The sequence below is a fragment of the Pelobates fuscus genome, chromosome 9 (assembly GCF_036172605.1).
Source record: "Pelobates fuscus isolate aPelFus1 chromosome 9, aPelFus1.pri, whole genome shotgun sequence".
NCBI lineage: Eukaryota > Metazoa > Chordata > Amphibia > Anura > Pelobatidae > Pelobates > Pelobates fuscus.
The window spans coordinates 168115431-168141481 of NC_086325.1; the positions used below are offsets into that span (position 1 = coordinate 168115431).

The 26051-nt window shown below is 42.7% G+C and overlaps 1 protein-coding gene across 3 annotated transcripts in view; it reads right to left on the reverse strand.

Annotated features, from left to right (window-relative positions):
* NDOR1 (NADPH dependent diflavin oxidoreductase 1) overlaps nucleotides 1-26051 on the reverse strand; it is a 50198-nt gene that overhangs the window by 14612 nt on the left and 9535 nt on the right. For all 3 annotated transcript variants that reach the window (XM_063433045.1, XM_063433047.1, XM_063433046.1), the window contains exons 2-11: nucleotides 23636-23770; nucleotides 21592-21669; nucleotides 18212-18309; nucleotides 13038-13136; nucleotides 11301-11402; nucleotides 10498-10716; nucleotides 2191-2312; nucleotides 1862-2082; nucleotides 1151-1258; nucleotides 66-180 (exon numbers count right to left, since the gene is read on the reverse strand). In XM_063433045.1, the coding sequence (XP_063289115.1) occupies nucleotides 66-180; nucleotides 1151-1258; nucleotides 1862-2082; nucleotides 2191-2312; nucleotides 10498-10716; nucleotides 11301-11402; nucleotides 13038-13136; nucleotides 18212-18309; nucleotides 21592-21669; nucleotides 23636-23770 (1297 nt within the window). The remainder of the gene's footprint in view (nucleotides 1-65; nucleotides 181-1150; nucleotides 1259-1861; nucleotides 2083-2190; nucleotides 2313-10497; nucleotides 10717-11300; nucleotides 11403-13037; nucleotides 13137-18211; nucleotides 18310-21591; nucleotides 21670-23635; nucleotides 23771-26051) is intronic.

Below are 26051 nucleotides of genomic sequence, written 5' to 3' on the forward strand. Positions count from 1 at the left end.
CAGTGGGTCACACAGCCAAGAGGGGCTCTTCATACAATATGTTATTCAAATAACATGGCACTCACCCTCTTGTGGCCGGAGAGACGCCAGCCACGTAGAGCACAAGCCACGCCGGCTCTCCTGTAGTCTGGTTCTGTACTGTACCACGGCCATGAGGATCTGGATTATGTTGGGATGCGCCTGTTCAAGATGTATGAGGATGGAGTTTATATTGCAAATCTAGCCTGTAATGTCCTCCAAGTAAGGTTTCTGCATTTCAAATGTAACCGAACACTATAGTCACCATAACAACTTTAGCTTAATGAAGCAGATTTGGTGTATAGATCATGTCCCTGCTGTCTCGCTACTCGATTCTCTGCTATTTAGGAGTTAAATCACTTTTGTTTCTGTTTATGCAGCCCTAGCCACACCTTCAATGACACAGCCAGTGACTGGCACAGCCTGCAGTGAAAACAATTGGAAAAGTAACTTACTTTAAAAGTTTTATCTACATTTTTGTTTTTTATTACATTTTAATCACACACAGGAGGCTCCTGCAGGGTCTAGCAGGATATTAACAGAGCAGGAGAGAAGAAATTCAAAATTAAATAGAATTTGCAATAAAGGAAGGTTGTGTAAGTCACATGCAGGGAGATGGGACTAGGGCTGTATAAACAAAGTGATTTAACTGCTAGATGAAAGAGAACAGAGCCAAATTTGAAATTCACTTTGAATTCTCAGTGGATATCCTTGTTAGAATTAATTTATAAAAGTTCTGGTGATAGAATTAATGGAAATCATTCTTCATGTTATTTCACTGGGAGATTAGATATTGTTCACATAGAATATTCCAACACAGGATAAAATCAATGTTTGCAGAAAAGCAAACACAGACGGGGATTATTCACTGTATATAGAATTGTGCAGGATTGACAGGAGAAATGCAAATAATAAAATATCTGAGATAGAACACATTCTCTATTTTTCTTAATTCAGCTATTTTGCCATAAAAATGTAATTCTCTTCTCAATTCTCCCAAGTTCCTTGTTTAATGGATAAACCCCACATTTCAGGAGATTACACCCAATCGGCTGATCCTATCAGCATCTTACCTGATGCCCAGAGACCTGTTGTCAGATCCCGACTATGGAAGTATACCCGTATATCTCACCTGTATGGAAGAGGCAATGGAGAAAGCTCGCGGACGGATACGAGGGATGAGGTCTAGCAGATAGTCATGAGGAATGCTGCAGGTTGTATGAGGAAAGTCCTGTAGAACCTGTTTGGATGAGATTTCCTCAGTGGATCGGACAGATTGATATCATAATGCTTTACACAGGTTTGAGGATAATTTGCGGAATTCAACGTGGAAATCGGTCTTAAATCACAAACGAGCACCTTGTTCCCGAGATCCTCCACGTCTGACACAGGTAGTTATCAGGCACTGCAGCTTAAAGGGGAACTACAGTGCAGGAAAACAAAGTTGTTGTTGTTTTCATATATTTAATCTAACAAAGAATCTATTTACTTTCCAAACTTGAAAGGGTTATTGTATTAAAAAGAAATAGTGTTGAGATGACAGATCTCCTTCAAAACAGGAAATGCCAGTGAGTCATTTAAGACGGTTTAGATGAATAAAAATCATAATAATATGAAAAGGTTGGGGAGTGTTTGAATATTTATTCATAAATCCAGTTTTACACAACTGGCTTCTCAGATCCGTGGTAGGAAGTCGCAGATACGGCTGGCATTGAATCTAACTTCTCAAAATGCATAAATAAACAAAAACATCCATTTTAGTTAATAATTTGGTTTGAAGGCCTTTGTTAATCATTTAGAGAGATCACTTTACCGGGCTGCGATTTTGTATGAAGCCCCTTACCTCCAGCGTGGTGCGCCGTGGGCGGTTACAATAAGCATAGAGTTCCTCCTGGCCAGCAGCAGAACTAAACTCCTTCAACTTCTCCCGCTCCTGCTCGTCTAGAGAGAAATTGGACAAAAGCTCAAAGAAGGAACAGCGAGGGACACAGCAGATATCCAGATACCGCTCCACCAGATATCGCACTGTGCATGGCTGCGGCAGGTTCGCTGGGATTGCAGTGTCTGAAAAAGACAAGAAAGTATAATCACGCAAATTTACTAATGCAACCAACCGCCACGCACGATCTTTGGAGACAAGGTAATAAAGTACAGTGTGGATCTTGCACTCACATGAATCCTTGGCTTCCAGCACAAATTGCCTATCTGGGTCCAACCGCAACAGACTACAGAAATGCTGTACATGCTCGGGGGAGTTCTGTGGTTGGATCATCACCACGTCCCCGGGAGAAAAACTGCAAAAACAAAATCGCAGGTCAAGTGAGGAAACAAAGACTCAGGGGTTCACAAGTACCAGCTGGGACTTTGGGCGGACAGGGGACATGTTCATAAAACAGATGGTTCTGTGGGATCACGGTAGCAGGCTGGGGTGTAATTGATGTATTTTTCCTTTATTAATATAACCTATTTTATTCTGATTAACATCTTGGGTATTAAATCACCTTATAAAGGGGCACACCGCCAGCACTGCCCTGTATCTTACACTGTATATTACATCTTGGGTATTAAATCACCTTATAAAGGGGCACACCGCCAGCACTGCCCTGTATCTTACACTGTATATTACATCTTGGGTATTAAATCACCTTATAAAGGGGCACACCGCCAGCACTGCCCTGTATCTTACACTGTATATTACATCTTGGGTATTAAATCACCTTATAAAGGGGCACACCGCCAGCACTGCCCTGTATCTTACACTGTATATTACATCTTGGGTATTAAATCACCTTATAAAGGGGCACACCGCCAGCACTGCCCTGTATCTTACACTGTATATTACATCTTGGTTATTAAATCACCTTATAAAGGGGCACACCGCCAGCACTGCCCTGTATCTTACACTGTATATTACATCTTGGTTATTAAATCACCTTATAAAGGGGCACACCGCCAGCACTGCCCTGTATCTTACACTGTATATTACATCTTGGGTATTAAATCAGCTTATAAAGGGGCACACCGCCAGCACTGCCCTGTATCTTACACTGTATATTACATCTTGGGTATTAAATCACCTTATAAAGGGGCACACCGCCAGCACTGCCCTGTATCTTACACTGTATATTACATCTTGGGTATTAAATCACCTTATAAAGGGGCACACCGCCAGCACTGCCCTGTATCTTACACTGTATATTACATCTTGGGTATTAAATCACCTTATAAAGGGGCACACCGCCAGCACTGCCCTGTATCTTACACTGTATATTACATCTTGGGTATTAAATCACCTTATAAAGGGGCACACCGCCAGCACTGCCCTGTATCTTACACTGTATATTACATCTTGGGTATTAAATCACCTTATAAAGGGGCACACCGCCAGCACTGCCCTGTATCTTACACTGTATATTACATCTTGGGTATTAAATCACCTTATAAAGGGGCACACCGCCAGCACTGCCCTGTATCTTACACTGTATATTACATCTTGGTTATTAAATCACCTTATAAAGGGGCACACCGCCAGCACTGCCCTGTATCTTACACTGTATATTACATCTTGGTTATTAAATCACCTTATAAAGGGGCACACCGCCAGCACTGCCCTGTATCTTACACTGTATATTACATCTTGGGTATTAAATCACCTTATAAAGGGGCACACCGCCAGCACTGCCCTGTATCTTACACTGTATATTACATCTTGGGTATTAAATCACCTTATAAAGGGGCACACCGCCAGCACTGCCCTGTATCTTACACTGTATATTACATCTTGGGTATTAAATCACCTTATAAAGGGGCACACCGCCAGCACTGCCCTGTATCTTACACTGTATATTACATCTTGGGTATTAAATCACCTTATAAAGGGGCACACCGCCAGCACTGCCCTGTATCTTACACTGTATATTACATCTTGGGTATTAAATCACCTTATAAAGGGGCACACCGCCAGCACTGCCCTGTATCTTACACTGTATATTACATCTTGGGTATTAAATCACCTTATAAAGGGGCACACCGCCAGCACTGCCCTGTATCTTACACTGTATATTACATCTTGGGTATTAAATCACCTTATAAAGGGGCACACCGCCAGCACTGCCCTGTATCTTACACTGTATATTACATCTTGGGTATTAAATCACCTTATAAAGGGGCACACCGCCAGCACTGCCCTGTATCTTACACTGTATATTACATCTTGGGTATTAAATCACCTTATAAAGGGGCACACCGCCAGCACTGCCCTGTATCTTACACTGTATATTACATCTTGGGTATTAAATCACCTTATAAAGGGGCACACCGCCAGCACTGCCCTGTATCTTACACTGTATATTACATCTTGGGTATTAAATCACCTTATAAAGGGGCACACCGCCAGCACTGCCCTGTATCTTACACTGTATATTACATCTTGGGTATTAAATCACCTTATAAAGGGGCACACCGCCAGCACTGCCCTGTATCTTACACTGTATATTACATCTTGGGTATTAAATCACCTTATAAAGGGGCACACCGCCAGCACTGCCCTGTATCTTACACTGTATATTACATCTTGGGTATTAAATCACCTTATAAAGGGGCACACCGCCAGCACTGCCCTGTATCTTACACTGTATATTACATCTTGGGTATTAAATCACCTTATAAAGGGGCACACCGCCAGCACTGCCCTGTATCTTACACTGTATATTACATCTTGGTTATTAAATCACCTTATAAAGGGGCACACCGCCAGCACTGCCCTGTATCTTACACTGTATATTACATCTTGGGTATTAAATCACCTTATAAAGGGGCACACCGCCAGCACTGCCCTGTATCTTACACTGTATATTACATCTTGGGTATTAAATCACCTTATAAAGGGGCACACCGCCAGCACTGCCCTGTATCTTACACTGTATATTACATCTTGGGTATTAAATCACCTTATAAAGGGGCACACCGCCAGCACTGCCCTGTATCTTACACTGTATATTACATCTTGGGTATTAAATCACCTTATAAAGGGGCACACCGCCAGCACTGCCCTGTATCTTACACTGTATATTACATCTTGGTTATTAAATCACCTTATAAAGGGGCACACCGCCAGCACTGCCCTGTATCTTACACTGTATATTACATCTTGGTTATTAAATCACCTTATAAAGGGGCACACCGCCAGCACTGCCCTGTATCTTACACTGTATATTACATCTTGGGTATTAAATCACCTTATAAAGGGGCACACCGCCAGCACTGCCCTGTATCTTACACTGTATATTACATCTTGGGTATTAAATCACCTTATAAAGGGGCACACCGCCAGCACTGCCCTGTATCTTACACTGTATATTACATCTTGGGTATTAAATCACCTTATAAAGGGGCACACCGCCAGCACTGCCCTGTATCTTACACTGTATATTACATCTTGGGTATTAAATCACCTTATAAAGGGGCACACCGCCAGCACTGCCCTGTATCTTACACTGTATATTACATCTTGGGTATTAAATCACCTTATAAAGGGGCACACCGCCAGCACTGCCCTGTATCTTACACTGTATATTACATCTTGGTTATTAAATCACCTTATAAAGGGGCACACCGCCAGCACTGCCCTGTATCTTACACTGTATATTACATCTTGGGTATTAAATCACCTTATAAAGGGGCACACCGCCAGCACTGCCCTGTATCTTACACTGTATATTACATCTTGGGTATTAAATCACCTTATAAAGGGGCACACCGCCAGCACTGCCCTGTATCTTACACTGTATATTACATCTTGGGTATTAAATCACCTTATAAAGGGGCACACCGCCAGCACTGCCCTGTATCTTACACTGTATATTACATCTTGGGTATTAAATCACCTTATAAAGGGGCACACCGCCAGCACTGCCCTGTATCTTACACTGTATATTACATCTTGGTTATTAAATCACCTTATAAAGGGGCACACCGCCAGCACTGCCCTGTATCTTACACTGTATATTACATCTTGGTTATTAAATCACCTTATAAAGGGGCACACCGCCAGCACTGCCCTGTATCTTACACTGTATATTACATCTTGGGTATTAAATCACCTTATAAAGGGGCACACCGCCAGCACTGCCCTGTATCTTACACTGTATATTACATCTTGGGTATTAAATCACCTTATAAAGGGGCACACCGCCAGCACTGCCCTGTATCTTACACTGTATATTACATCTTGGGTATTAAATCACCTTATAAAGGGGCACACCGCCAGCACTGCCCTGTATCTTACACTGTATATTACATCTTGGGTATTAAATCACCTTATAAAGGGGCACACCGCCAGCACTGCCCTGTATCTTACACTGTATATTACATCTTGGGTATTAAATCACCTTATAAAGGGGCACACCGCCAGCACTGCCCTGTATCTTACACTGTATATTACATCTTGGTTATTAAATCACCTTATAAAGGGGCACACCACCAGCACTGCCCTGTATCTTACACTGTATATTACATCTTGGGTATTAAATCACCTTATAAAGGGGCACACCGCCAGCACTGCCCTGTATCTTACACTGTATATTACATCTTGGGTATTAAATCACCTTATAAAGGGGCACACCGCCAGCACTGCCCTGTATCTTACACTGTATATTACATCTTGGGTATTAAATCACCTTATAAAGGGGCACACCGCCAGCACTGCCCTGTATCTTACACTGTATATTACATCTTGGGTATTAAATCACCTTATAAAGGGGCACACCGCCAGCACTGCCCTGTATCTTACACTGTATATTACATCTTGGGTATTAAATCACCTTATAAAGGGGCACACCGCCAGCACTGCCCTGTATCTTACACTGTATATTACATCTTGGGTATTAAATCACCTTATAAAGGGGCACACCGCCAGCACTGCCCTGTATCTTACACTGTATATTACATCTTGGGTATTAAATCACCTTATAAAGGGGCACACCGCCAGCACTGCCCTGTATCTTACACTGTATATTACATCTTGGTTATTAAATCACCTTATAAAGGGGCACACCGCCAGCACTGCCCTGTATCTTACACTGTATATTACATCTTGGGTATTAAATCACCTTATAAAGGGGCACACCACCAGCACTGCCCTGTATCTTACACTGTATATTACATCTTGGTTATTAAATCACCTTATAAAGGGGCACACCGCCAGCACTGCCCTGTATCTTACACTGTATATTACATCTTGGGTATTAAATCACCTTATAAAGGGGCACACCACCAGCACTGCCCTGTATCTTACACTGTATATTACATCTTGGGTATTAAATCACCTTATAAAGGGGCACACCGCCAGCACTGCCCTGTATCTTACACTGTATATTACATCTTGGGTATTAAATCACCTTATAAAGGGGCACACCGCCAGCACTGCCCTGTATCTTACACTGTATATTACATCTTGGGTATTAAATCACCTTATAAAGGGGCACACCGCCAGCACTGCCCTGTATCTTACACTGTATATTACATCTTGGGTATTAAATCACCTTATAAAGGGGCACACCACCAGCACTGCCCTGTATCTTACACTGTATATTACATCTTGGGTATTAAATCACCTTATAAAGGGGCACACCACCAGCACTGCCCTGTATCTTACACTGTATATTACATCTTGGGTATTAAATCACCTTATAAAGGGGCACACCACCAGCACTGCCCTGTATCTTACACTGTATATTACATCTTGGGTATTAAATCACCTTATAAAGGGGCACACCACCAGCACTGCCCTGTATCTTACACTGTATATTACATCTTGGGTATTAAATCACCTTATAAAGGGGCACACCACCAGCACTGCCCTGTATCTTACACTGTATATTACATCTTGGGTATTAAATCACCTTATAAAGGGGCACACCGCCAGCACTGCCCTGTATCTTACACTGTATATTACATCTTGGGTATTAAATCATCTTATAAAGGGGCACACCGCCAGCACTGCCCTGTATCTTACACTGTATATTACATCTTGGGTATTAAATCACCTTATAAAGGGGCACACCACCAGCACTGCCCTGTATCTTACACTGTATATTACATCTTGGGTATTAAATCACCTTATAAAGGGGCACACCGCCAGCACTGCCCTGTATCTTACACTGTATATTACATCTTGGGTATTAAATCACCTTATAAAGGGGCACACCACCAGCACTGCCCTGTATCTTACACTGTATATTACATCTTGGGTATTAAATCACCTTATAAAGGGGCACACCACCAGCACTGCCCTGTATCTTACACTGTATATTACATCTTGGGTATTAAATCACCTTATAAAGGGGCACACCACCAGCACTGCCCTGTATCTTACACTGTATATTACATCTTGGGTATTAAATCACCTTATAAAGGGGCACACCACCAGCACTGCCCTGTATCTTACACTGTATATTACATCTTGGGTATTAAATCACCTTATAAAGGGGCACACCACCAGCACTGCCCTGTATCTTACACTGTATATTACATCTTGGGTATTAAATCACCTTATAAAGGGGCACACCACCAGCACTGCCCTGTATCTTACACTGTATATTACATCTTGGGTATTAAATCACCTTATAAAGGGGCACACCACCAGCACTGCCCTGTATCTTACACTGTATATTACATCTTGGGTATTAAATCACATTATAAAGGGGCACACCGCCAGCACTGCCCTGTATCTTACACTGTATATTACATCTTGGGTATTAAATCACCTTATAAAGGGGCACACCGCCAGCACTGCCCTGTATCTTACACTGTATATTACATCTTGGGTATTAAATCACCTTATAAAGGGGCACACCGCCAGCACTGCCCTGTATCTTACACTGTATATTACATCTTGGGTATTAAATCACCTTATAAAGGGGCACACCACCAGCACTGCCCTGTATCTTACACTGTATATTACATCTTGGGTATTAAATCACCTTATAAAGGGGCACACCACCAGCACTGCCCTGTATCTTACACTGTATATTACATCTTGGGTATTAAATCACCTTATAAAGGGGCACACCACCAGCACTGCCCTGTATCTTACACTGTATATTACATCTTGGGTATTAAATCACCTTATAAAGGGGCACACCACCAGCACTGCCCTGTATCTTACACTGTATATTACATCTTGGGTATTAAATCACCTTATAAAGGGGCACACCGCCAGCACTGCCCTGTATCTTACACTGTATATTACATCTTGGGTATTAAATCATCTTATAAAGGGGCACACCGCCAGCACTGCCCTGTATCTTACACTGTATATTACATCTTGGGTATTAAATCACCTTATAAAGGGGCACACCGCCAGCACTGCCCTGTATCTTACACTGTATATTACATCTTGGGTATTAAATCACCTTATAAAGGGGCACACCGCCAGCACTGCCCTGTATCTTACACTGTATATTACATCTTGGGTATTAAATCACCTTATAAAGGGGCACACCGCCAGCACTGCCCTGTATCTTACACTGTATATTACATCTTGGGTATTAAATCACCTTATAAAGGGGCACACTGCCAGCACTGCCCTGTATCTTACACTGTATATTACATCTTGGGTATTAAATCACCTTATAAAGGGGCACACCGCCAGCACTGCCCTGTATCTTACACTGTATATTACATCTTGGGTATTAAATCACCTTATAAAGGGGCACACCGCCAGCACTGCCCTGTATCTTACACTGTATATTACATCTTGGGTATTAAATCACCTTATAAAGGGGCACACCGCCAGCACTGCCCTGTATCTTACACTGTATATTACATCTTGGGTATTAAATCATCTTATAAAGGGGCACACCGCCAGCACTGCCCTGTATCTTACACTGTATATTACATCTTGGGTATTAAATCACCTTATAAAGGGGCACACCACCAGCACTGCCCTGTATCTTACACTGTATATTACATCTTGGGTATTAAATCATCTTATAAAGGGGCACACCGCCAGCACTGCCCTGTATCTTACACTGTATATTACATCTTGGGTATTAAATCACCTTATAAAGGGGCACACCGCCAGCACTGCCCTGTATCTTACACTGTATATTACATCTTGGGTATTAAATCACCTTATAAAGGGGCACACCGCCAGCACTGCCCTGTATCTTACACTGTATATTACATCTTGGGTATTAAATCACCTTATAAAGGGGCACACCACCAGCACTGCCCTGTATCTTACACTGTATATTACATCTTGGGTATTAAATCACCTTATAAAGGGGCACACCACCAGCACTGCCCTGTATCTTACACTGTATATTACATCTTGGGTATTAAATCACCTTATAAAGGGGCACACCACCAGCACTGCCCTGGTTCTAGATACATGCAGTCATAAAATAACTCCATATTCTGCGATAATATTAAAACATTTCGAGGTAAGGAGGCGGCGAAAGAAACGTGAGAACTCACTCGATCCCGGAGCCTGTGATGTCAAACTCGATGAGTCGCACATCTTGGAAATGATCTTCTGATGTCACATGTTCATTGGATAAAATGGGAGCCAGGAACGGATTCAGCTCAGAGGGGGTTTCTCCTTCAGGAATCCTGGTCCTTGGAATGTTATCTCTGCTACTGTCTTCTGGGGCCAAAACGTTGTTCAGGAATCGGAGAGAGAACTTAGCTGGCAGCCTGGAAACATTGGGAAGATTAGTCGCTTTGCCTTAACTGATGTTCTAGATTAGAATCAGAGATCGGAGGGTAGGATATTTTTTGGCTTAAACAGGGCACTCTAAGCACCACATGTTATTGCACAGCAGTGTAGTAGTTATGGTTCGGGGAGTCCCTGGCGCTGTCTCGCAGTAAGGATCAGACTGTATCTGAATGGGTTGACACTTACCTGGGACGCCAGGTGCCCACATTGCTTTCAGTTTCCTGTCATATCGCTAAAGTGTAAATTCCCATTTCCCATCAAATTAGCAAAAATTAAAACTCAAAAAACAGCAATCTGCAGAAAATGTTACGGATTTGTTTACATCCTTTTTATAAGTGTAACAGCTCACTGAAGCCATGCAGGTTTAAACCCATTTTCACCTTATCCATACATACTGTGTAACACAGTAACAGGTCTGCTGATGGAGTAATGCAATTATGAAATGTAACTAACCACGAAAGGTGTTAATGTCGGATTCCTGTGAGTCACTCAATATATATAGCCAATAGAAATCATTACATTAAACATCCAGGTCACCATGGCAATGATATCCCCTACTTACATAACATCATCGCTGACTACATGCAGTCCAGGAGAAAGTGGGTATAAGTAGAGAACCTTTCTCCACAGATCTTGTAGCCACGGATCCACTACTGCACCAGGTCTAGAAAGGACAATATACAGATTACTATACTGCAAGCGTTTTCATTAAACAAGGTACACTGTCACTATCGTACGGACCGAGCAGGCAACTCACCAGATCCAAAGCAGGACAATACGTGAATGTGGCAAACCTAACCACTTGAGGCCATATTGCAGAACATTTAAAGGTTGTCTGAAATAGCTGTGTTAACCTGGTGTAAAAATGTATTTGTGGGTTTTAGAATAGAGAGCATGCATAGGCTAACAGCCGTGAATAAAATCCCAGGCTATGTGTCGTGTGGTCCTTGGGAATGGGAATTATGCTGTGTGTCCTGCCTTCTGTATGCTGAATGCTGATTACCAGCGGAGAGCCCTTGGATTAACCCCTGCCGCTCCGCTACAGTGAAACATGATTTATTTATATATGGGCATAGAAGCTGGACTTTGGGAATGTCTAAACACATTGCTTGGCTAAGGAGCTCACACTTTTTTCTTTTCCTTCTATAAAATACCTCCAATATATTGAATTCTCCTCTATTTACCGCTCGTATAAACTGTGGAAAATAACGATAAATAACGGCTCTGTCAGAGGGGATTATTTTTATCTTCAGTATGGTTTTTCCTGAAGATTTCCAAATGGTTTTTATACACGAGAACAGAAAGGGGCACAAACGTGACTCGTGACTCGTAGAGCCAAAGAGCAGCTAGTTATCACCAATAACGGTAATTCCACTAATAAAAAAAACACAGCAAAGAAAAAGTGAACACCGCACAAAATGAATATATAACTGAGGATTATATCAATTAATTCAGAACATGCACACCTCCTGAATGTGAATAACGTATCTGGTCTAAGAAAAGCAAACATATACCCCAAGGTCTGGAATGATTATCCCTGCAGAGACTGAGAAAACAGAAGTAGTATAGCAGCCACAGGCAGTACTTGGGTAATAATATTCCCTAAAGGGACACTGTAGGCACCCAGATTACTTCAGCTCATTGAAATGGTCTGGGTGCTGGGTTCCCCTTGCACCTAGTGCTGCAATGTTTACATTGCAGCTCTAAGTCTGCCCTCAGTGGCTGTCCACTGGGGCGCTTCCGGAATCGTAACAGACTTTTGGTCCGTTATCTGACGCTGGACGTCCTCATGCTCTGCACGAGAACCTCCAGCGTCAGATTTTCCCCATAGGAAAGCATTGAATTAGTGTTTTGCTATGGGGAGGTCTAACGCGCGCATGGCATTTGCTGCGTATGCACATTAGACCCCACTCGTCATGGGACGGAGGAGATGGCGGAGCTTTGACGCAGCGCTGAGAAACAACCCCTCCCCCTTTATTTACTGGGGAGGGGGATCGGTAGTGCCAGGAATACAGCTTTAAATTCACACTCACATTTCTATGAGCCTGTTAGGAAAACTGACTCAGGTAATACAGCATTGGTGTGATAGGTGTAACTCCAGATAAGGTAGATTCATTAAGGTATAATCCACAATTATATATCCATTTTGTGCGTGGTTCACTATATTTGTTTGCAGATTTTGAAAAGCGGACACATGTAATTTAAAAAAGGGATTAAACAATGGAGGAGGTTTGCAGCTTTGTTCATTGTCGGTGAATGATTCAATTCTATTGTATTTTGGAGAAGCTGTAGTATTTACCCCAGTTCATGCTGATCGTCACCGAGGGCTACCGGTAGGATGGGATTGGCTCCGAGCTGAGCCAGACGTTTGTGGAGCTTTTTGGCGACGAAGTTAAATCTGAGAATGAGAATAAATAGAGTTTAACAGTCTGACATACATTCCATTTCTATACAATCTGGAGGAAAACATCGTTTATACTCAGAGTAACCCACAGGTTACAGTGTAACCACCAGACTCAATATCTGCCACGTGTAGAACAGCCACAGGTTACAGTGTAACCACCAGACTCAATATCTGCCACGTGTAGAACAGCCACAGGTTACAATGTAACCGCCAGGCTCAATATCTGCCACGTGTAGAACAGCCACAGGTTACACTGTAACCACCCGGCTCAATATCTGCCACGTATAGAACAGCCACATGTTACACTGTAACAGCCAGGCTCAATATCTGCCACGTGTAGAACAGCCACATGTTACACTGTAACCGCCAGGCTCAATATCTGCCACGTGTAGAACAGCCACAGGTTACACTGTAACCACCCGGCTCAATATCTGCCACGTGTAGAACAGCCACAGGTTACACTGTAACCGCCAGGCTCAATATCTGCCACGTGTAGAACAGCCACAGGTTACACTGTAACCACCAGGCTCAATATCTGCCACGTGTAGAACAGCCACAGGTTACACTGTAACCGCCAGGCTCAATATCTGCCACGTGTAGAACAGCCACAGGTTACAATGTAACCACCAGGCTCAATATCTGCCACATATAGAACAGCCACAGGTTACACTGTAACCGCCAGGCTCAATATCTGCCACGTATAGAACAGCCACATGTTACACTGTAACCGCCAGACTCAATATCTGCCACGTGTAGAACAGCCACATGTTACACTGTAACCGCCAGGCTCAATATCTGCCACGTATAGAACAGCCACATGTTACACTGTAACCGCCAGACTCAATACCTGCCACGTATAGAACAGCCACATGTTACACTGTAACCGCCAGGCTCAATATCTGCCACGTGTAGAACAGCCACATGTTACACTGTAATCGCCAGGCCCAATATCTGCCACGTGTAGAACAGCCACATATTACACTGTAACGGCCAGGCTCAATATCTGCCACGTGTAGAACAGCCACAGGTTACACTATAACGGCCAGGCTCAATATCTGCCACGTGTAGAACAGCCACATGTTACACTGTAACCACCAGGCTCAATATCTGCCACGTGTAGAACAGCCACATATTACACTGTAACCGCCAGACTCAATATCTGCCACGTGTAGAACAGCCACATGTTACACTGTAACCACCAGGCTCAATATCTGCCACGTGTAGAACAGCCACATGTTACAGTGTAACCGCCAGACTCAATATCTGCCACGTGTAGAACAGCCACATGTTACACTGTAACCGCCAGGCTCAATATCTGCCACATATAGAACAGCCACAGGTTACACTGTAACCGCCAGGCTCAATATCTGCCACGTGTAGAACAGCCACAGGTTACACTGTAACCGCCAGACTCAATATCTGCCACGTGTAGAACAGCCACATGTTACACTGTAACCACCAGGCTCAATATCTGCCACGTGTAGAACAGCCACATGTTACAGTGTAACCGCCAGACTCAATATCTGCCACGTGTAGAACAGCCACATGTTACACTGTAACCGCCAGGCTCAATATCTGCCACGTATAGAACAGCCACATGTTACACTGTAACCGCCAGGCTCAATATCTGCCACGTATAGAACAGCCACATGTTACACTGTAACCGCCAGACTCAATATCTGCCACGTGTAGAACAGCCACATGTTACAGTGTAACCGCCAGACTCAATATCTGCCACGTGTAGAACAGCCACATGTTACACTGTAACCGCCAGGCTCAATATCTGCCACGTATAGAACAGCCACATGTTACACTGTAACCACCAGGCTCAATATCTGCCACGTGTAGAACAGCCACAGGTTACACTGTAACCGCCAGACTCAATATCTGCCACGTGTAGAACAGCCACATGTTACACTGTAACCACCAGGCTCAATATCTGCCACGTGTAGAACAGCCACATGTTACAGTGTAACCGCCAGACTCAATATCTGCCACGTGTAGAACAGCCACATGTTACACTGTAACCGCCAGGCTCAATATCTGCCACGTATAGAACAGCCACATGTTACACTGTAACCACCAGGCTCAATATCTGCCACGTGTAGAACAGCCACAGGTTACACTGTAACCGCCAGACTCAATATCTGCCACGTGTAGAACAGCCACATGTTACAGTGTAACCGCCAGACTCAATATCTGCCACGTGTAGAACAGCCACATGTTACACTGTAACCGCCAGGCTCAATATCTGCCACGTATAGAACAGCCACATGTTACACTGTAACCACCAGGCTCAATATCTGCCACGTGTAGAACAGCCACAGGTTACACTGTAACCGCCAGGCTCAATATCTGCCACGTGTAGAACAGCCACATGTTACACTGTAACCGCCAGGCTCAATATCTGCCACGTGTAGAACAGCCACAGGTTACAATGTAACCACCAGGCTCAATATCTGCCACATATAGAACAGCCACAGGTTGCACTGTAACCGCCAGGCTCAATATCTGCCACGTATAGAACAGCCACATGTTACACTGTAACCGCCAGACTCAATATCTGCCACGTGTAGAACAGCCACATGTTACACTGTAACCGCCAGGCTCAATATCTGCCACGTATAGAACAGCCACATGTTACACTGTAACCGCCAGACTCAATACCTGCCACGTATAGAACAGCCACATGTTACACTGTAACCGCCAGGCTCAATATCTGCCACGTGTAGAACAGCCACATGTTACACTGTAATCGCCAGGCCCAATATCTGCCACGTGTAGAACAGCCACATATTACACTGTAACGGCCAGGCTCAATATCTGCCACGTGTAGAACAGCCACAGGTTACACTGTAACGGCCAGGCTCAATATCTGCCACGTGTAGAACAGCCACATGTTACACTGTAACCACCAGGCTCAATATCTGCCACGTGTAGAACAGCCACATATTACACTGTAACCGCCAGACTCAATATCTGCCACGTGTAGAACAGCCACATGTTACACTGTAACCACCAGGCTCAATATCTGCCACGTGTAGAACAGCCACATGTTACAGTGTAACCGCCAGACTCAATATCTGCCACGTGTAGAACAGCCACATGTTACACTGTAACCGCCAGGCTCAATATCTGCCACATATAGAACAGCCACAGGTTACACTGTAACCGCCAGGCTCAATATCTGCCACGTGTAGAACAGCCACAGGTTACACTGTAACCGCCAGACTCAATATCTGCCACGTGTAGAACAGCCACATGTTACACTGTAACCACCAGGCTCAATATCTGCCACGTGTAGAACAGCCACATGTTACAGTGTAACCGACAGACTCAATATCTGCCACGTGTAGAACAGCCACATGTTACACTGTAACCGCCAGGCTCAATATCTGCCACGTATAGAACAGCCACATGTTACACTGTAACCGCCAGGCTCAATATCTGCCACGTATAGAACAGCCACATGTTACACTGTAACCGCCAGACTCAATATCTGCCACGTGTAGAACAGCCACATGTTACACTGTAACCGCCAGGCTCAATATCTGCCACGTATAGAACAGCCACATGTTACACTGTAACCACCAGGCTCAATATCTGCCACGTGTAGAACAGCCACAGGTTACACTGTAACCGCCAGGCTCAATATCTGCCACGTGTAGAACAGCCACATGTTACACTGTAACCACCCGGCTCAATATCTGCCACGTGTAGAACAGCCACATGTTACACTGTAACCACCCGGCTCAATATCTGCCACGTGTAGAACAGCCACATGTTACACTGTAACCACCAGACTCAATACCTGCCACGTATAGAACAGCCACATGTTACACTGTAACCGCCAGGCTCAATATCTGCCACGTGTAGAACAGCCACATGTTACACTGTAACCGCCAGGCCCAATATCTGCCACGTGTAGAACAGTCACATGTTACACTGTAACCGCCAGGCTCAATATCTGCCACGTGTAGAACAGCCACATGTTAGACTGTATCCGCCAGGCCCAATATCTGCCACGTGTAGAACAGCCACAGGTTACACTGTAACCACCCGGCTCAATATCTGCCACGTATAGAACAGTCACAGGTTACACTGTAACCGCCAGACTCAATATCTGCCACATATAGAACAGCCACATGTTACACTGTAACCACCAGGCTCAATATCTGCCACGTGTAGAACAGCCACATGTTACACTGTAACCGCCAGGCCCAATATCTGCCACGTGTAGAACAGTCACATGTTACACTGTAACCGCCAGGCTCAATATCTGCCACGTGTAGAACAGCCACATGTTAGACTGTAACCGCCAGGCCCAATATCTGCCACGTGTAGAACAGCCACAGGTTACACTGTAACCACCCGGCTCAATATCTGCCACGTATAGAACAGTCACAGGTTACACTGTAACCGCCAGACTCAATATCTGCCACATATAGAACAGCCACATGTTACACTGTAACCACCAGGCTCAATATCTGCCACGTATAGAACAGTCACAGGTTACACTGTAACCGCCAGACTCAATATCTGCCACGTGTAGAACAGCCACAGGTTGCACTGTAACCGCCAGACTCAATATCTGCCACGTGTAGAACAGCCACATGTTACACTGTAACCACCCGGCTCAATATCTGCCACGTGTAGAACAGCCACATGTTACAATGTAACCGCCAGGCTCAATATCTGCCACGTATAGAACAGCCACATATTACACTGTAACTACCAGGTTTAGTGTCTGCCACATATTGAACAGTCACATTACACTGTAACCGCCAGACTCAATATCTGCCACGTATAGAACAGTCACAGGTTCCACTGTAACCACCAGGCTCAATATCTGCCACGTGTAGAACAGCCACATGTTACACTGTAACCACCTGGCTCAATATCTGCCACGTATAGAACAGCCACATGTTACACTGTAACCACCCGGCTCAATATCTGCCACATATAGAACAGCCACATGTTACACTGTAACCACCCGGCTCAGTGTATTCCACAAATTAACAGCCACATATGCTGAAGTAATTGGCCGTCAGTTAATATTAATGTCTTACTTTGGGTACGAGGAATCGCCAAGTCCTAGCACAGCATAATCCATCCGACACAAGGAGTTCTGGGGTAGATTCTTCCTAAAAATAAATCTCCAAAAATTCTAAAATGAAACATTAAATAAATATATAATTTAACCCCTTCAGTACGGAGTCAATAGTACATGTTCTGATCAAAACAAAACGTAAACAAAAACTGGAATTTGCGCTATATGTCTGTCCAACCGTAATTCACCTCTTTCATATTAAATGCACCCACACTCATTTTGTTCAGGAGAAACAGGGCTTTCATTTCATATCAAATATTTATATATGAAACATAATTTATTATGAATAAAACTAAAAAAACTGTGAGAAATTTTACATTTTAAAAAAAAATTGTAGTTCCGCCTCACATTTTAGCTGTAAATGTCATAATACTGTTCGGTTTTACTGCAAAAAATGCACATATTTGTATTCAGCGATGGCTCACGAGTACAACAGTACCCCCCATTAACAGGTTTTATGGTGTTTTGGAAAGTTACAGGGTCAAATATAGAACGTTCCATTTTCAAATTGAAATTTGCCATACTAGTAATGTTACCTTTGAGACGGTGTGGTAGCCCAGGAATGAGAATTACCCCCATAATGGCATACCATTTGAAAAAGTAGACAACCCAAGGTATTGAACGTGGGGTATGTTTAGTCTTTTTTAGTAGCCACTTAGTCACAAACACTGGCCAAAGTTAGCGTTCATATTTGTTTTTGTGTGAAAAAAACGAAAAAAACTAATATTTGGCTAGTGTTTGTGACTCAGTGGCTACTAAAAATGACTGGACATACCCCATTTTCAATACCTTGGGTTGTCTACTTTTGCAAATGGTATGCCATCATGGGGGTAATTCTTATTCCTGGGCTACCATACGGTCTCAAAGGCAACATAACTAATCTGGCAAATTTCAATGTGAAAAAAATGAAATGCAAGCCTTATATGTGACTCTCTAACTTTCCAAAACACCATAAAACCTGTACATGGGGGGTACTGTTATTCTCGGGAGACTTCACTAAACACAAATATTAGTGTTTTAAAACAGTAAAACATATTACAACAATAATATAGTCCATAAAAGTGCAGTTTGTTTGTAAAAAATGCAAAAAACGTAACTTTTACTTAAAATATAATCGTTGTAATACGATTTACCAGTTTTAAACACTAATATTTGAGTTCAGCGAAGTCTCCCGAGTAAAACAGTACCCCCTATGTACAGATTTTATGATGTCTTGGAGAGTTACAGGGTCAAATATAGTGCTTGCGAATTAAATTCTCTGCACTTTCTCCCTGTATTGTCAGGAATGTCAATCAAATTTTATTAATCAAATGACATAATTATGTTAAAAAAATTACTTAAATATACACGTAGAATTTTAATATATATGCATTTATAGGTATTTAAATTCTACGTGTATACTTATGTAATCTTTTATGTAATTATATGTATTTATCTCTATATATATATTTGCGGTTATTTGTATTTTATATATAGATAGATATATATAGAATGTCATTCTAAGTGTATTTTGTTACCAATATATATATATATATATATATTAATAACAAAATACAGTTAGAATGAAATTACATATGAATATATAATTTATTTGAAATTTTGTTTCAATATTTTATTTATTTATTATTGTAATTATACGTATGTATATATATATATATATATATATATATATATATATATATATATATATAATATATGTGTATATATCTATTATATATATAATATATGTATATTATATATATGTAATGTCATTCTAAGTGTATTTTAATACTAATATATATACTAATATTAATATTAAAATACATTACGTATGACGTTACATATATATATATGTATATATATAATATATAAACATATTATATATATAAAAATGCATTTAATTTATTTTATAATATGTTTAATATTTTTTTTTTACACTACCTACCAGCAGGGGGACTGTCTGATATTTTAGACAGTCCCCCTGCTGGCAGATCCACAGCCAGCTATAGGGGGCCATGTGATCGCTCTTTGAGAGCGATCACATGGCCCCCGGGGGCCTCACTTGCCGGAGCAGGGCTGCCTGGGCTGTCAGGCAGCCCTCCAGAAGAGGATCGCGGCGGAGGTGAGTACGCCAGACCTCCAGGGGCTGCAAGATGTTACGGCGTTCTATGCCATTAAAGCCCTTTAAAGCCGCGACGGCATAGAACGCCGTAACGGCGTTAAGGGGTTAACTTAAACACTAAGTGTTCATCTTATCTAATAAAACAACACATTTAGGTCATAGATTATATATTATTTCCCATAAAGTGATACTATTCCATGTTTGCATGACGGATAAATTGTAAGTTCGTTAGGCCAGGCCCTCATCACCTACTGTTTCTGTATGTAAAACATGTTTGTCTTGGTTTATCTATTGTACAGCGCTGCGGAATAGGTTGGTGCTAAAGAAATAATTGTTGTTTTTCCAAAGGTATATTTATTTATTTATAAAATATTTTACCAGGAAAGATACATTGAAATTTCTCTCGTTTTCAAGTATGTCCTGGGTCCACAAATCATTGCATTGTTACAATTAGGGTACAATAAAATACAAAAACAATATTAATACACAATATATACAGAATGTAACATAGAACAGGTAGGAAACATATAATCAACCATGACAGGTGCATTCTGTTTTGAGGTATGTAGAGAGGGATCTCTTAAAGGACTTTAGGCTTGGGGAAGATTTTAAATTGTGCGGGAGGTCGTATAATTAGTATGTGTAGCTGTTATTCTCGCCACCAACCATTAGGTGGCAGTATGAGCTGAATGTTTATTCAACCAATGGACAATGTGTGTTGCTTCAAATGTTCTTAAACAGGAATGGTCTGTTCAATTCTAACCATTAATTAAAGTTACATATCAGATGAGCTATGATTTAACTGCCTCTGTTTTTTTTATGTTGATTTGTACTAATTGCAAAGGTGTGCTGGCATCTCCTGGCATCTTAAGCGGATTTCAAACGTCCCATGATTCTCTGTATGCGCTTGCGAAGCTGGCTGGGTTGGTAAGTATACCCTGCTTAGAATGTAAGTGTGTTTTAGCACGGCCTGCTCCACCCCAGGAAATCTTTCAGCAGCTTTTGGTTGTGAGAAGGATGAGATCTATGGCCAATTCCTCTTTAAAGGCACACTGCAGGGTGGGATTAAGGCAGTAAACTAGTAACCCATGTGCAAAGCACTGTCCTGGCTCAGGACCATGGGAGTGGTAGATTACTATGGAATAGAGGTGAGTTTTCCCCCGATAACCTTTAGTTCCCATTCTCCCTCAAGCGTCGTTATTCTCCTTAAATAGGCTACTGCAGATGATCAAATCTACCTTCATATTGTCTGGAGGGTCCCCTTGTCCTGTGGTTGCGCAGACAAAAACAACTAGCGGCTCGTTTATAAGGTTTACCTGCAAGAGAAAATAATTGAGACACAATTTATCAGCTGCAGGTCACACAGTGTTTCCATGTGCTGTTCCCCTGGTTAGGTAGACAGACGAGACATCTCAGCTACAGATAAACCGTGCTGGTGAAAGCAGGAATTTCTGCATTTAACACCGTACACTGACCATCTGAAAGTGAACACTTGGACAGTCAGAAAGTGCAGCTCTTATAGGAAGAGAAGGATTACATCCCAATATCTGCACATGAGCTCGAAATCTGAAAATTACTTTTCTAAGACGACTTTCCAATTCCACTGCTTGTCAGGGGGCTATATTTTAAAGTTAAAGTTGAAAGGAGTGACAATCATTTCAGGCAATTAAGAAGTTTAAAAAAAAAAATCTAACCTTGATGAGTTGGAGTATAAACTGCCTCTGCCCAGCATGATAATATTCTAGTAAATAACAGAACTCATACTGAAAATGGAAAACAGTAATATTAAATATTGGGCATAATCGGCTTTACATTTTCAGTATAAGTTCTGTATCTGGTCAGGGAAATAATTAATGCATCAGACTATTTGTTTCAATGTTTAAATTAGTAATAAAGTAAGGGACACACTGCAACATTAAATGAAGCAATATTTTGTTTTAAAAGGGACACTATAAGCAACAAAATAATATTAGCACTTTGGTGTATAGATCATGCCCCTGCAGTCTCAATGCTCAATTCTCTGCCATTTAGGAGTTAAATCACTTTGTTTATACAGCCCTAGTCACACCTACGTGCACGTGACTTTCACAGTCTTCCTAAACACTTCCTGTAAAGAGTCATCTAATGTTTACACTTCCTTTATTGCAAAATCTGTATAATTTACAATGTTGTATCTGTTACTCTCTTAATAGCCTTCTAGACCTTGCAGGAGCCTCCTGTGTATGATTAAAGTTCAATTTACAGAGCTGGAGATAAAGATTTTTAAAGCAAGTTAACATCTGATTGAAAATGAAAAAAAGCAGTCAGGGAGTTGTGAATAGGGCTGTGTAAACAAAGTGATTTAACTCCTAAATGGCAGAGAATTGAGCAGTGAGGCTGCAGGGGCATGTTCTATACACCAACACTGCTTCATCAAGATAAATTTGTTGTTTTGACGCTTATAGTCTCCCTTTAACATTTGGCTTATTCCTTCACTACGCTATATGCCAGGTGCTTCCACTCCCCCTTCCACACAAATAAAAATAAATGAATTAATAGATAAAAGTGCCATAGGGATCTGGACTGTGCCTTTAAGGCTTTATTCACTAAGCAGGGTTGGGGGAGAATTTACATGGAAATGGTACATTTTTAGTCAAAATATACAAACTGGAAAATATGTCCAACCTCAACTACTACCCAGCGTTTGGCATAAAATCCTCTTCTCAATTCTCCACAGATGCCACTTAACTGAATACGTCCCTTTTAAATCAAACATTACAGCTTGGTTACATTGAATCCATTGGTGACAATAATTAGGGTAAAGCATTCATCGCATCCTGACATTAAAGGGACTCTACGGGCACCCAAACCACTTCATGTCAAAGTTGGATCTCAATGATGTGGTCTGGGTGCCATGTTCCCCTCGATTTAACCATTGCCATTCTGCAGGAATATTTACATTGCAGGGTTAATATGTAATCACACAGACAGCCACTGGAGGCGCTTCCGCAGAATAAGCCAAGTAAAACTCTGCCATGTCTATCAGATGGTCTCATACAAAGCATCGGACTGGCGCAGTGTGGCGTTTTGTCGCAAATGAGCACTAGCCTCCCATTGCTTTCCGATAAGGGGGGCAGGGAACCCAAACCGTTAACAGGGCACTATACTGTTAAGAAAACACACTTGCATGTCTAACGCTATAGGGTTCCTAAGATCAGGAAATTACATGATATGTACTGGTTTGGCCTCCTCTGCTTCGATATATGGTGGTTGCCTCCAGCGTGATCTTTCGCTGTCACTCACCACACTGTAGCTGTCCAGAGATTCCATTCGGCAAATAAAGTGCCGCCTCTTCGCCGCTCTGCAGATTCGCTCCGCCACGTCTTCGGCAGTTCCTGTCTGACTCCCGAACAGAATCAGGATATTTCGCTCTTCCATCTATGGATTAAATTTAAACCTGGTACATTAATACGCCCCCGGCAATTTCAGCTGCAGCAACAAAGTATACAATTCAATCATTAACAGAATAAAATCCAAATCCCCTTGCACCTTCCCACAGAACAGATAACAGAATATATAATGCCGTGATGTGAGAGTACAATCTGTGTCTGGTTTTACACCCTCCTCTAAGTGAGATCAATCAGCACTCACACTCCATACATTATATGCCAGAACCTCCCTGCTCATCTGCCTTAAAGGAACACAAACCTGGATTCCTAATGCTTTAGTGTCCCTCTCCCTAGGTATAGTGGTACATCATCTGTGCCATAAAAAGAATAAAATAGAGGAATTTACCATTTTTTCCAGCTCACCTCCCCTCCTCCAGCGATGTCATGCAGGAGACATGGCTCCTCTGGTGATAGACCAATCCAATGCTTGCCATAGAGAAGCATTGGGGACTTGATATCCATGCACGGTGGGCCCATAGGAAGGTAATGAATCAATGTGGGCCACAACACCTGAGATTTACTCGGTCATTGCAGCGGGGAGCTCCTCTAGTGGCTGATTTTCAAGTACGCCCTGGGGCTGTAGTATTCTGTTAAAATCTTTGACAATATCAGTTAACACTAAATGTGTGCATCTCAGGCCACAGTCATGTTTCACCTGACCAAAACTTGTAAAACTTCTCTCATAGCTGTATAGCAATATGGGGTAATTTCTTTCATGTAAGAAGATGAATGAACATACTGATCCAGGTTACAGTGGCCACCAAGCAGCCATTTATGCCATTAACATAATCTGTCACCGGGCAGCCATTTATGCCATTAACATAATCTGTCACCGGGCAGCCATTTATCCCACGGTTATTACTTCACCGAGCAGTAATTAATCCCGCTGTCATTACGTCACCAAGCAGCCATTAATCCCGCTGTCATTACGTCACCGAGCAGCCATTAATCCCGCTGTCATTACATCACCGAGCAGCCATTAATCCCACTGTCATTACGTCACCGAGCAGCCATTAATCCCACTGTCATTACGTCACCGAGCAGCCATTAATCCCGCTGTCATTACGTCACCGAGCAGCCATTAATCCCGCTGTCATTACGTCACCAAGCAGCCATTAATCCCGCTGTCATTACGTCACCGAGCAGCCATTAATCCCGCTGTCATTACGTCACCGAGCAGCCATTAATCCCGCTGTCATTACGTCACCGAGCAGCCATTAATCCCGCTGTCATTACGTCACCGAGCAGCCATTAATCCCGCTGTCATTACGTCACCGAGCAGCCATTAATCCCGCTGTCATTAAATCACCGAGCAGCCATTAATCCCGCTGTCATTACGTCACCGAGCAGTCAATCCCACTGTCATTACGTCACCGAGCAGCCATTAATCCCGCTGTCATTAAATCACCGAGCAGCCATTAATCCCGCTGTCATTACGTCACCGAGCAGCCATTAATCCCGCTGCCATTACGTCACCGAGCAGTCATTAATCCCACTGTCATTACGTCACCGAGCAGCCATTAATCCAGCTGTCATTAAATCACCGAGCAGCCATTAATCCCACTGTCATTACGTCACCGAGCAGCCATTAATCCCACTGTCATTACGTCACCGAGCAGCCATTAATCCCACTGTCATTACGTCACCGAGCAGCCATTAATCCAGCTGTCATTAAATCACCGAGCAGCCATTAATCCCACTGTCATTACGTCACCGAGCAGCCATTAATCCCACTGTCATTACGTCACCGAGCAGCCATTAATCCCACTGTCATTACGTCACCGAGCAGCCATTAATCCCGCTGTCATTAAGTCACCGAGCAGCCATTAATCTTGCTGTCATTACGTCACGAGCAGCCATTAATCCCACTGTCATTACGTCACCGAGCAGTCATTAATCCCACTGTCATTACGTCACCGAGCAGCCATTAATCCCGCTGTCATTAAATCACCGAGCAGCCATTAATCCCGCTGTCATTACGTCACCGAGCAGCCATTAATCCCGCTGCCTTTACGTCACCGAGCAGTCATTAATCCCACTGTCATTACGTCACCGAGCAGCCATTAATCCCGCTGCCATTACGTCACCGAGCAGCCATTAATCCCTCTGTCATTACGTCACCGAGCAGCCATTAATCCCGCTGTCATTAAATCACCGAGCAGCCATTAATCCCACTGTCATTACGTCACCGAGCAGCCATTAATCCCGCTGTCATTACATCACCGATCAGCCATTAATCCCACTGTCATTACGTCACCGAGCAGCCATTA